Consider the following 14011-nt stretch of genomic DNA (forward strand, 5'->3'; position numbering starts at 1 on the left):
GAAAACCAGTGTCGAATAAAGATTTGGAGCAGAGATGTCCTAAAACGCTAGACCTTAGAGGGAGGCTAGCCGTTTCTGTGTATAAAATTCATTCGGAAAATCTCTGTATTGGGATTTAAAGTGCAGGGCTTTCAAAAATGTTTTTTTTTCATATATAATACTGTCCATTACAGGCCCTGCAAAACATAAAGCAGTGTTGGATCTTAGCCGCGATAATAATGAGAGCAGCCATTTTGCTGACCACAGTACAGAAGAAAGTGTCCAAGAGACAAAACACAGGAAGATAAGGCTGCTTCCACGGAGGCTCTTTCCAGCTACAGGAGAAAAAGAGCACAGAGGTTAGTAGAAGTGGAGATTGCAAAGCCTAGTATACACCACTAGTTTTGTATAGTCATTCAACCCAGCAGGGTTGAACAAAAATAAAACCTGACAGCTCCCTTGCTGTTCTACTGTGTGCCCCCCCCCCCCCCCCCACCCGATAGAACACTCAGCTCAGTGGTCTCAGACATTGGGAGTCGGGTGGCCATGTGTACTAGGCTTAAGGTTCTGGGACCATATTATTGTCTTTGACGGGTCATATATAGCCCTTCAGGACCATAAGTATTTTGCTTGGGTCTGAAGCAGGAACTTTCCACTCCTTTGTGTCATTTGAGACACCCCTTAAATGTACCCACAGTATTTAGTACATATGAAAGGATCATATAGATTCCTTAAATTTCTGCTTTAGCAGAAGGATGCCAAACTATCCATGCCTGCTACCTTAGCGTTGTTTCCCCTAACTGTATTTCTTTGAATTTGAAGCTTTTTAGCCTACCTGTAGAACATAATTATACAAAATCAAAAATTGCATTGCCCCTTAATCTGCACAAAAGGGTTCTCTTTTCTCAGTTTTTCTTCCTGCCAATGTGCCATTTCCTGGGATCCTACTAGGCCATTTATCCCATCATACTTACACTGCAATTTGGCTTTGCAACTTCCTGAATGCTGCGGAAGGAGATCTGTTACAGCTGTAAGATATAGGCAAACAACTAAACAGGCCCATGAAACTATTCAGATTAGAACTTTTGTTGTAATTAATTTATTATAATTTATAAAACTATAAAGCAGTATCTGTTGTTTGGTTTTAGGGAGTGTGTCAATTTCCTCTGAGAAAGATGAGTCCACTGGAGGTCTAGACACTTGTGACAGAAGTGATCCTGATGTTGGGCTGATCTGCCAAAAAGTTGGCAAGAAGTATACCCGCAAAATTCAGGTAGATCTGTATGGCCATGTGAAGTTGTGTGAAGCAGTGTGCTTCTAAAAAAATATAACCTGTTGGTTCCCTACCCACCGTACAACATCAGGTGCAATCATCATGAATTATTGGGAATTTTGTAGGAAAAATTTACCATCTCCAGTCTGCTGTTGCATAAGGACATTATCATATAATAATGACAAAAATATTACATGTTTACTTGTAAACTTTACCCTCTACATGGAGGGAGTGCTCTGAGCACTTCCAGGTCAAAGCTGTCTGAATTCCAGTGAAGTACCTTGGCAAGCAGTAGACCAGGGACTATGTGTAGTGGGGGAGGAGGAGGCATCTGCAGAAACTTTGCTAATCAGAGAAGCATACATCCACATACAGATCCTCAAGCATCTGGCGAAAGGTTAAACCTTTTAGTACAGGGTTCCATCTTAGGCCCCGTACACACCATAGAATCCATCCGCAGATAAATCCCAGCAAATGGGTTTCAGCGGATAGATTCTATGGTGTGTACACTCCGGCGGATATTTATCCGCGGAGAAATCTCCCCTGGGATGGATTCCAGCAGATCGAATATTTGCTGACATGCAGAACATATCCATCTGCTGGAGTCCATCCCAATGGATGGATCCGCTGGTCTGTACAGACTCACCGGATCCATCCGTCCGAAGGGATCCCCCGCATGCGTCGTAATGATTCGACGCATGCGTGGAATTCCTTATATGACAGCGTCGCGCACGTCGCCGCGTCATAATCGCGGCAACGGCGCGACACGTCATCACCAGAGGATTTCGGCGCGGATTTCAATGCGATGGTGAGTACACTCCATCGCATTAAAATCTGTTGAAATCCTCGAGAGGATTTATCCGCGGAAACGGTCCGCTGGACCGTATTCACGGATAAATTCTATTGTGTGTATGGGGCCTCAGACTTGCTTCACATGCTTCGACTGCCACTGCATGAAGTAGCAGGAAAATGTAGTGGACATGGCTGAGAGAGTCCTTTGTTAAGGCATGTACATGCTTTAGGGGAACAATAAACATGCTAAATCTGCTCAATAATAATAGATCTAAATCTGAATTTCGTAACCAAGCAGTATGTTTGGGTCTGTTGATGTACTAGACTGCCCTTATATGGGTGTTTAGTTGTAGAGTGAAGATTTTTTTTACCCCAATTCTGACAGCTGTTTGTAGGAGATTTGTAAAGCCCCATACACACTATCAGTTTTCCTGATGGTTTTCTCTTCAGGTTTACCAAAACCATCTAATATGAGGTCAAACCTTAAGCCTTTCAATTTGAATGCAATCAGGCAGGTCCTTGTACTACATGGTTTTGGTAAACCTGAAGAGAAAACCAGCAGGAAAACTGATAGTGTGTATGGGGCTTTAGTCTTGCTCTGACTAATGTATGTAAATGTATAAAAAGAAGCATGTTATGTTCTGTACTCTCTAACATTAATTCACAATGTTAATGATATAGTATAGACTTTATAGCATTCACTTACGTTGCTGGGAATTAGAAGCCTCATTAGGGGATATTAGAATATAACACAAAGATATTTGAGTGTACCCTATCATAGAGAAACAAGACATTGAAGCCAAACAATACCACTTGTGACAAGAGCATCTTACGTCTGCTTTCCAGGCCTTAACTAATGTTCTTCATGTCAATTAACATGCTTTTAATCAGACATACAGTGCTGGCACATTGCCAGGTCTGGCCTAAAACGCATCTCTTGGCAACGTACGTAATTCTGTGCCCAGAGAGCACAAACTGTTACAGCAACCTGGAGCAGAGACAGTATGAAGCAACTGCAGGCCAGGGTTCACAGCACCTAACAGAGATGGCAAGTTTCAGCCACGGCATCTAAAGGACAGATAAATCAGAACAATGTATTCTAGCTTATTGAAAAGGCAGATCTGTTTCTGAGATGCAAATTTAAATATGTTCTGTTATTATGGTGATGCTGACAAATTAGATGGGTGACAGAGATACATGTATTTTTGTTTTTCTAATTACATCAAAGGGAAGTAAGATGTGTTCCAGTGATAGAAAATGAAACATGTTGACGTTCTTTTAATTAAGAGAGAGCTGTCCTGGGGGAATTCTCTACCTATATTGTTAGGATAATTTGCATTCTAAGCACAGGCTGCAAGTCCCCACATAACATGAACAACGGTATTAAAACACCTTTAACCGTTTCACTGCAATTCAGACCACACTATAGATTCGATGAAATCATTTTAGGTTTGAGCTGCACAAAAAATTTCCAGAGCTGGAACATTTCAGCTGTTCTCAGACAGGTTAACATGTTTTGTTTTGTCTTTTTTTCCTGTAAATGTGATTAATGAATAATTTTATTACAAAGGTTCATCCCTAAAGAACATCTTTTACAAGTCTGGCAAACCTTGTCAAACATTTGTGGCTGCCTGTGTCAGGAGGCTTTGTGCTTGTGTTGATGGCATCAGTTTAAGATGCTTCTGAAATTGTTCAGAATTCATTGACTTGTGCATTTGACCTGCATTTGACCTGCTTCAAGTGGTTTTGCATTGAATTATAATGCAAAACCTATTTGAAGCCAACACAAGCTCATTGACACAGGCTTTAACCACCTGCTCACTTGTATTCCACTTGCTTCCACCCATAGTGTCAGGATTATACAGCTCAGCATCACAGGACAGAGTATACAGCCCCAGCACCACAGGTCAGAGTATACAGCCCCAGCACCACAGGTCAGAGTATACAGCCCCAGCACCACAGGTCAGAGTATACAGCCCCAGCACCACAGGTCAGAGTATACAGCCCCAGCACCACAGGACAGAGTATACAGCCCCAGCATCACAGGACAGAGTATACAGCTCACCATCACAGGACAGAGTATATATTTTAGCCTCACAGATCAGGGTATACAGGTTAGCCTCACAGATCGGGGTATATTGCTCAGCCTCACGGATCAGGGTATACAGCTCAAACACACGGATCAGGGTATACAGCTCAGACTCATGGATCGGGGTATACAGCTCAGACTCGCAGATCAGGGTATACAGCTCAGACTCGCAGATCAGGGTATACAGCTCAGACTCGCAGATCAGGGTATACAGCTCAGACTCGCAGATCAGGGTATACAGCTCAGACTCGCAGATCAGGGTATACAGCTCAGACTCGCAGATCAGGGTATACAGCTCAGACTCGCAGATCAGGGTATACAGCTCAGACTCGCAGATCAGGGTATACAGCTCAGACTTGCAGATCAGGGTATATAGCTCAGCATTACAGATCAGGAAAATCTTGACCAGACTTTGCTGCTGCGGTGAAGTTCAAAGATCAAATAGTACTGCCTGCCAGAGGTGGTTGTATATCAAGATTGGCTATATAGGACAAGTCCCTGTGACCGTTGTGTGCGACACATTTCACAGCAGTTGCACTCACATTTAGCCAATCTTGTGATACAGAGGTGAAGACAGAGGGTGAGCCTGGCACATTGAAAGTGAGGACAGAGGGTGAGCCTGGTGCCTCAGTGGTGAGGACAGAGGGTGAGATTGTCACCCTATGGGTTAGGACTGAGGGTGAGCCTGGCACCTCAGAGATGAGGATTGAGGGCGAGCCTGGTGCCTCAAAGGTCAGGTCTGAGAGTAAGCATGGTGCCCCAGAAGTAAGGACAGAAGCAAAGCCTGGGACCCAGTGGTGACAGCAAAGGGTGAGCCTGGGACCCAGAGGTGACAACAGAGGGTGAGCCTGGGACCCAGAGGTGACAGCAGAAAGTGAGCCTGGGACCCAGAGGTGACAACAGAGGGTGGTACTAGGACCCAGAGGTTACAACAGAGGGTAAGCCTGGGACCCAGAGGTAACAGAGGGTGAGCCTGGGACCCAGAGGTGACAACAGAGGGTGAGCCTGGTGCCCAGAGGTGAGGACAGAGGGTGACCTTGGTGTCTCAAAGGTTAGGACTGAGAGTGAGTCTGGTGCCCCAGAAAAACAGAGTGAACCTGATGCCCCAGAGGTGACAGTGGGAAAGTCTGGTGCCCCAGAGGTGACAGCAGGAGAGCCTGGTGCCCCAGAGGTGACAGCGGGAGAGCCTGGTGCCCCAGAGGTGACAGCAGGAGAGCCTGGTGCCCCAGAGGTGACAGCATGAGAGCCTGGTGCCCCAGAGGTGACAGTGGGAGAGCCTGGTGCCCCAGAGGTGACAGTGGGAGAGCCTGGTGCCCCAGAGGTGACAGTGGGAGAGCCTGGTGCCCCAGAGGTGACAGTTGGAGAGCCTGGTGCCCCAGAGGTGACAGCAGGAGAGCCTGGTGCCCCAGAGGTGACAGTGGGAGAGCCTGGTGCCCCAGAGGTGACAGTGGGAGAGCCTGGTGCCCCAGAGGTGACAGTGGGAGAGCCTGGTGCCCCAGAAGTGAGGACAAAGGACAGGCACGGCCCCTACATCTGCAGGCATCCCCCTGCTGTCACGTCTGTAGTGTCCCCTGCCCCCCCCCCCCCCCCATTTGCAGTTCTGTTACCATGATTTTAGTTTCTGGAATACAAATCTTGATTTTTTTTTTTTTCATAGCCAATGAAAGCACAAGCAAGAGACTGCACATAAAGTTGTTCAAACAGATGCTAACTTAATATTTAAGATTTTTTTTTGTTCTCTGTTGAATTACTTTAGGATCGTTCACGAAAAATGGATTACTTTACTGAACAGTCAGTGATGTCTGCACAGAAACATCTGACGACGGTGGAGGTACAAATACAGCAATACCGGTAAGTGTGGGAACAGTGGTTTGTGCAGAGTCTGTACAGAACGGCATGGTCATTCAGTCTAATTCTCCCTGTCCTAGAATGAAACATTTGGAAAAGTTCCAGCAGACCATTCTGGAAGAGCTTGAAAACTTTGAGAAAGATTCCAAGGCGTTAAAGCAAATGGAAAAAGAATTTACTGTAAGACTGTAGTTAATAGAAATGTTCTGCTTGTTTTCACCTGCATCTGTTGGTGAACAAGTTGGCAGTGTAATCATTTCCTGCTTGTTCCTATAAGGGCCGATAATATAAATAACTGGGTTCTTATCATCTCAATGGTTATGTAGTACAATAATCAGATCTCTGGTCGTGTACCATTCAGCACCCTCATCCCTCATCCTCCATAGTATTATATTGTGCATCCCACAGTGATAAAATGACATCTCAGATCATATCAGCTGCTTCTCATCCTTTCCCTATGTCTTTTAGAATTTTTGGAGCCAGCAAACGCAAGTGCTCAGTGTCTATCACAGCAATGAACAAAAAAGGTTAGTTTTACTCTTGCAGGGCAAAGGTTTTAGTCCTGATTATTAAATCTGCTGTTTCTAATTTTAGGATTCATTGCCTGAAGACGTCATTTGAAAAGAATGTATCACACTGCACAAATTTCGAAGGAAAGATTTTTACTTCTGAAGTATGTACCTACAACATACAAAAGTATTTCAAAAATTATATATATATATACGTATATATATATATATATATTATATTTATATTTATATGTTCATCTGTACAACTTTTCTAAATGACCTGAAAGATGCACCAGTACGCTTCCAAAGTGTAAAAAATGCAACTTATCTTATGATTCATTTCTATAAACATTTACTTAGGATTTTTTTTTATAAAATGTTCTGTTGAAACTAGTGTGATATGCTTTCAGATCATATATTAACCTCTCATATAAGCTATTTAAAAAGTTTTACTTAGGTGGTAAATGGTTCCAACGAGGTTGGCCTCTTATGTTCCCGGAGCCCGGAGGTTTCAGAGGTTGGGGGCAAGAAGGCTTGTTTCTCCACATGTGGTGGGAATGCCCAAAAGTCTGCAGATTTTAGATCAGTGTCTACAGTCTCCTAAATTCCCTGACAGATACAAATCTTAAAAAATTCCATAACAGGCTTTATTGGACCGACCCTTTTTTAGAGCCTTCAGGGCATGTGAGAAGGTCTAACTCTTTCGTGCATCTACCAGCCCATATTGCAATAGCTAGGTCATGGAAGCCTCCCATTTAGAGGTGCACCGAATGGAAATTTTGGTGCCAAAACCAAAAATGTAGGAAACCTATATAATTGTATTATATGCAAAGATTTTTTTTAATATGAATTTATTGTTGCCCATTATCGGTACCTTTAGTGCAAGAAAAGCTCAAGAAAAATAAATCCCTTTAAATTCCATACGCCGAAATTTGGCTAAGATACGACCGACGTAAGTCTCTTACGCCGTCGTATCTTAGTTGCATATTTACACTGGCCGCTAGGTGGTGCTTCAGTAGATTTACGCGTCAAATATGGTAATGAGCTAGATACGCCGATTCACGAACGTAGTTGCGCCCGGCGTATCTATATACGTCGTTTGCGTAACGCGTCGGACCGGCGTAAAGTTACCCCTGCGATATGAGGCGCAGGCAATGTTAAGTATGGACGTCGGGACAGCGTCAAATTTTCCGTTGTTTACGTCGTTTGCCTAAGTCATACGCGAATAGGGCTGTGCGTAACTTACGTACACGTCATAGGCAGTGTTCGGCGTATCTCTAGTGGACGTGATTTTGACGCATGCGTACTGGGACATGTCCACGGACGGCGCATCATTTACATGGGGTCACAGATCATTATACTAAAACACGCCCACCTCCTTCCTATTTTGAATTAGGTGGGCTTACGCCGGCCCATATACGATACGCCGCCATAACTAAAGGCGCAAGTTCTTTCAGAATACAGTACTCGCCTTGCTAAGTTATGGCGGCGTAGCACATATGAGATGCGCTACGCCCGCCTAAAGATACACAAATGTATCTGAATTTGGCCCTATGTATGTTTTCATACTGGTCCATTGCGCTTCCATTTTGCTTGCTGTTTTTTTGGTCAGTTAAAAAAAATTCACCTCCCCGTTGAAATTCATTGAAAGCGCAGCAAGGATATGCATCAATAATGCACTCGTGTTACATTTTTTGGTGTGTTTTTTTTGAGTCACATGACCTATGAAAAACCCACCATTAGCAAAATTTCGGTAAAATCCCTGCAAAATCACGTACGTTTTCAGCGCCATTATCGGCATCTTTTTCTTTATCTGCAAAATGCACCATTTTCGCCAAATATTTTTGGCTGAGAAAATTTTGGTGCATCTCTACTCCCATTATATTATTTAATATGATTAGGACCAAACTCGAAAATAATGGTCAAGGAGAACCTCTCGACCATTCTAAATTATAAATGTCCTCAGTTTGAAAAGACTTGGGGACCTTGGATCACCTATCTTTTAGGGGACACCTAGAGTCCGCAAGCATTCCTGAAGATTAGGTATTGAGCTCTTTGATTGCACAGACTACTCCATACTTTAATTCCTTTCTTTTTTTTTTTTCTCCTCCCGGATGTGTTATTTCGGAGTATGCGTATAACGAGTGGGGGAATAATTGCTTTCAGGGGGGATGTTAAAATCTCTTTCTAGGTTTGTTGAATGTTACTGTATGCTGATTATGTTTGATTCCAAACTTTCAAACAGTTTGGATTTGTATTGTATGTATACTTATATCACATATAAAGATTATTGGAAACAAAAACATTCTGTTCAAAAGATACCCGGCTTATTTAATTTAAAGCGGAGTTCCACTAAAAAGTGTAATTTCCGCTTATCCGTCTCCTCCCCTCGGATGCCAAATTTGGCACCTTTAAGTGGGGAGGGGGGAACAAGTACCTGTTTTTGACATTTACTGTTCCCCACTTCCGGGAAACCAGGCCTCCTCCTTCTTTCACCGCCGGACCAATTAGAAAGCGCAGCACGCTTCATGCATGCACAATAGGAACCCGTCTGTGAAGCTGCACCTGACAGCTGATCCAAAGATCGGCTGGGGTTCCGACATTGCAGGATCCCTGGACAGGTAAGTGTCCATATAATAAAATTCAGCAGCTGCAGTATTTGTAGCTGCTGACTTTAATTATTTTATGGTGGGGCTGGATCTCCTCTTTAAATTGCCTGGAAAGTGATCTAATAGGTTGTAAGTGACACCAGAGTTTCCAGACAAGACCTTTTTGTTTGTCCAGTCCTGATGGAAAACCATCATTCAATCAGCGTTTACAGCCAATGGCTGCAAGTGCTAATCTATGTATTTTGGCAGTGGGTGGTGGGGAATATCGGAATACAATAGAACAGTGGGAGAGATCCCTGCATCAAAATAGTTTGTGTTCATGCAGGGATCTATCTTTTTTTTTCATTCAACCCACTGGTTGAACAAAAAAAAGAAACTGCGCATGTATACTTGCCTTTAGTCCCGTGGCAGATGAGAACTTATGGAACAGCTTCCAACATCACCGTTTTCAGTGGTATTTTGTAGAAATGCTATTTGTTCTGGGTAAGTGACTAAGAACAGTCACGGATAAGTATGACAGGGAACTGGTATTTCCAGAAGAATTTTTTAGCAATAGTAACCTTGATACTTTCTCAACACACTTTCCTGTGCATTCCTTGTGCCGGTGTTTTGGAGCCGGTAACATGTGCTAACTTTCAAAGCAGCTGTCTCCTTGCTTGCTGCGGTGTTGGGTGGCCATGTGTCAAAGGTGGAGTGTCCTGTGCGACTTCACAGCTAGTGTTTTAGGAAGCTGGGACAAATTTCTACACTTTCTTTTTCCCCATCAGGAACTAAATAAAAAAAAATGTATTCTTTAAAATGGCTACCATCTTGATTATGGCTATACCAGGAAAGAACATGCAGCAAGTAAGTGTGAAGACATCTCCTATATGCTTATTTTTAATCCATGATACACTAGGGTAGATTTACTAAAACTGGTGCACTCAAAAATCTGGTGCAGCTGTGCATAGTAACCAACCAGCTTCTAGGTTTTATTTTTAAAGCCTAATTGAACAGGCTGAAGTTAGAAGCTAATTGATTACTATGCGCAACTGCACCATATTCTGTGTGCACCAGTTTTAGTAACCCCCCCCCCCCCCCCCCCCCCCCCCTCGTGTATATTGAAGTCAGGATTCAATTATTATTTTTTAGTGGGTCTCCTAGGTTGGCCTGCATTGTGCTGGAAAATACAGCTCCAGGCATGGGAATAGCCCTGGGACTGCCTAAAGGCTAATCCAAATGATCAATTGGTGCTATGCTGGTTATATAAGCATTGGAGAAATATTCCTATTTTTGAGCTTGAAGTGGAATGCCTCTTAAGAAGACCATACCAATGATGCATATTTTTAAACACAGTCTGAAGCAAAATGTGCAGAGACTGAAGATATGTTCTATTTCTTAAAAATGATGTATTGACAGGAACATGGAATATATTTTCTCTATTTATAGATGCATGTTATGAAAGAAGACATGAAGAATGTTCAAGAATTGCTTCTCAAAAAAATGGTAATTTCAACATGTTCCAGTTTCTCCTATGTTTAAGAACAGTATATAGAGAAAATATCTCACTATCTTACAGTCACTGCCTACAGATTAAATGTGAATGTAAACGGAAACTATTGTATTTCTAGAAATATGACACGCTCTATTTTAACCGCCCACTCATATTCCTTACCATATTTAGTAAAAGAAAATAGAATATTGAAGTGTTAATAGGATGTCTTTCCTGTAGATGGCACCAAGTAGATTCTATCTGATTACATTCCCATGTGAGCTTGCGCTAAATAGCGTGCCAATCTCTCACTAAAAGGCCGTCGTATCTATGCGCCTGATTCTTAGAATCAGTTACGAATAAATTCGGCTTAGATACGAGCGGCGTAAGTCTCTTACGCCGTTGTATCTTAGTTGCATATTTACGCTGGCCGCTAGGTGGCGCTTCCGTAGATTTCCGCGTTGGAATATGCGAATTAGCTAGATACGCCGATTCACGAACGTACGTGCGCCCGGCGTATCAAGATACGTCGTTTACGTAAGACATACGCCAGTGTAAAGTTACCCCTCATAAAGCAGGGGTAAGTCATGTTAGGTATGGATGTCGGAAACGTACGAACAGCATCGTATTTTACGTCATTTGCGCAAGTCGTCCGTGAATGGGGCTGGACGTAAGTTACGTTCACGTCGAAAGCATTGACTATTTACGGCATAATTTTGAGCATGCGCACTGGGATACATCCACGGACGGCGCATGCGGCGTTCGTTAAAAGCGTCAATCAGGTCGGGTCACTATTCATTACCATAAAACACCCCCACACCAGCCTACTTTCAATTACGCGGGCTTACGCCGGCACAGTTACACTACGCCGCCGTAACTTTGGGCGCAAGTTCTTTGTGAATACGGGACCTGCCTCACTAAGTTACCGCGGCGTAGTGTATCTGAGATACGCTACGCCCGCCTATAGATAGGCGCGTCTACGAGAATCTGGGCCAGTGTGTTTCTACCTTCCTGTGCACTTTTCTGCACTAAAATCTCAAGCACTGTTATCAGCTCTGTCCGATTCTTTTCTGTGGACTACAGAAACTCTTGTTATAGAGCCATGGAGAGGAGGAAGTGTTTTGTGGCTGAGCAGAATTGACAAAAATATAATCACACCAAGTGTGCAGTGCTCCAAAACACCCTGTAGCATAGCCTTTCCCAGCCTTTTTACCCCAGAGGAACCCTTGCAATCATGTTCAGGTCGTAACAATATCCCCATAAGCTTGGAATTGCATGGGTGCCAGCCCAGTCCGCAGCCGTAGTCCTTATGATTGAATATTGAAGATGGTGCCACTCCAACTCGAATAAAATCAAAACTGCTTTATTGAAAATGGCCATGTTAAATATAGGAAACACAATATCTCAGGACAGCCAGTTTCACACATCAGTGCCTAATCGTTACCGAGTGATGATTAAACACGAATGCCTGAAACATGACTATTATTGTCTGTCCTGGGATAGTGTGAGGTTTTTTTCTGTATTTTAATTTGGAAGTTTTCAGTAAAACAGGGCCGACAAAAGTGCTTGGGATTTCAGTGCAGCAGAAGCTGTGTTGTCAGCTCAGACAGGAAGTTAGAAGCTTGCTGGATTGCTGACAGGTCAACAGTTTTAAAACATGGAAAATTGTGCATGTATTGCAGAGATGTGATGCATTTCTTTTTCCACATTAGGTTTGAGTGTATGTAATTGGTCTCTCATGAAATTGATATATACATTTAATTTTAGAGTAGTCATGAATTAATACTTAGATCAGAAAAATTAATTTGTTCACGTATATGGGATTACATAGAAAACATTTGACATTCTGAAACATTTTCACAATTCCTTGTTTTTCAAACAGCATGAAGAAGATCTTCTCAGTGTACGAAGAGGACTAGAGTCCCTCTTTATGGCAGGATCAGGTCCCTTTTAGCTTCCAGTACCTTTTGCCAGGCATGTCATTTTATGTCTTACAGAATGTGTGTGCCGATAGATTTAGTTCACTGGTTTAATTATTTGGTCTTTTTGGTTAGGTTGTTGAGTTGTACCAGTGATTTCTAGAAGATGTATGCAGAGAAAGGGCAAAAAAACAAGAATGTAAATGTTATGAAAGACTAAGTCAGACTTTTATATATAACTTCAGAAGTATGATAGAAATAATTTCATTGAATTGCCAATGCTGTGCACTAGCGTACACTTTCCTGCTAAACAAATCACACATTTGTTTTACTAAATGCAGTACTTCTGTGCAAAGTGCAGTGACCCAAAACAAGCAAAAAAAAGTCCCAATTATGGCCCAAACTTTTGTGTAGGATAGATAGGTACGGCGGCTAGAACCTCTTTAGCCTCTTATGTGTCCCATTAGGTAAGATTATTCCCACATTCTGTATGGTCCTCAGAACCGGGAGTCTTCCTAACTGGATCACAGATAACATCTAACAAAGGTTCTAATCTTCCCTGCTCTAACCACAATTGATTAGAGGTAGGCAGACGAAAGCTGATTGCTGGTTTACCATAAACGTTGCTGTGTTCGCTGTGTAGCTGTTCATTACTTGTGACTTTTGTACACTTGTTGTTCATTTGTTTTATCTTGTTAAATATGTCTTTGCTTTGTTTTGCTAATTGCATTTAAGTGATGTAAAAGTCAAATTTTAAAGTCTAAAGTTTGATATGTAAGGGGTGATAAATAGTAAAGATTTTCTTTGATGTTCCCAGAATGCCTATTATTTCTGTTATACATTGGTAGGAGAATATAGGGGACACTACAGTAGTGCATTACTGTGCTGAGCAAGTAAACCATGAATGGCTGGCTGGTCTTTATTAAACAAATTAACTGTTCTTAGCCATCTGGAAAAAATCATGCATCAGCATTTGTGATACAAAATTCTTATTAGACTTCCTGGTTTTAAACTAGAGGAAAGGTAAAGTGTCAGTGGCAACAGCAGATGAAAATGACAGCTGCAAGTGAGTGCTTGTGGGCAACAATGCCCATCTGCATGCCTCCTTACTGTGCCCATCTGCATGCCTCCTTCCTGTGCTATCTGCATGCCTCCTCACTGTGCCCATTTCTCTTTCGTTCATAGACGGACACAGCCTTCATTGACCTTAGGGTTATGCTTCTTCCTACCAGGAGATTTAGGCAGAATTCTACAGCACTTAAGGTGTTAAAAACTTTCCTTCATGCTGCTCCTCCCAGGGGGCGTGGCTCCCCCAGGCATAACCCACACCCTGCTTTAGCAGCCTCAGTTTGTTTTCTGCCTAACGACAGGAGGTCAAGGCTATCTCTGGAGTTCCTGGACTCTGGAGTTTTTTTCTGGCGATTTTTCTCGCTTTTTTTATTATTTTGTTCCTGCATTTTTGAATCCTGCGATTCTTCTATCAACAGCCGACTGGGTGACAGGCTGGGTCCTCGACTCTTGT

General features: G+C 42.7%; 1 protein-coding gene across 1 annotated transcript in view; it reads left to right on the plus strand.

The window, feature by feature from the left end:
• SYCP2 (synaptonemal complex protein 2) overlaps nt 1–13305 on the plus strand; it is a 121156-nt gene extending 107851 nt beyond the window's left edge. Inside the window, exons 37-44 of the mRNA XM_040330008.1 lie at nt 174–338; nt 1128–1252; nt 5890–5984; nt 6062–6161; nt 6450–6508; nt 6576–6654; nt 10528–10584; nt 12453–13305. Coding sequence (XP_040185942.1) covers nt 174–338; nt 1128–1252; nt 5890–5984; nt 6062–6161; nt 6450–6508; nt 6576–6654; nt 10528–10584; nt 12453–12524 — 752 coding nt within the window. The 3' untranslated portion in view covers nt 12525–13305. The remainder of the gene's footprint in view (nt 1–173; nt 339–1127; nt 1253–5889; nt 5985–6061; nt 6162–6449; nt 6509–6575; nt 6655–10527; nt 10585–12452) is intronic.
• The last annotated feature ends 706 nt before the right edge of the window (nt 13306–14011 follow it).

The sequence above is a fragment of the Rana temporaria genome, chromosome 12 (assembly GCF_905171775.1).
Source record: "Rana temporaria chromosome 12, aRanTem1.1, whole genome shotgun sequence".
Taxonomy (NCBI): Eukaryota; Metazoa; Chordata; class Amphibia; order Anura; family Ranidae; genus Rana; species Rana temporaria.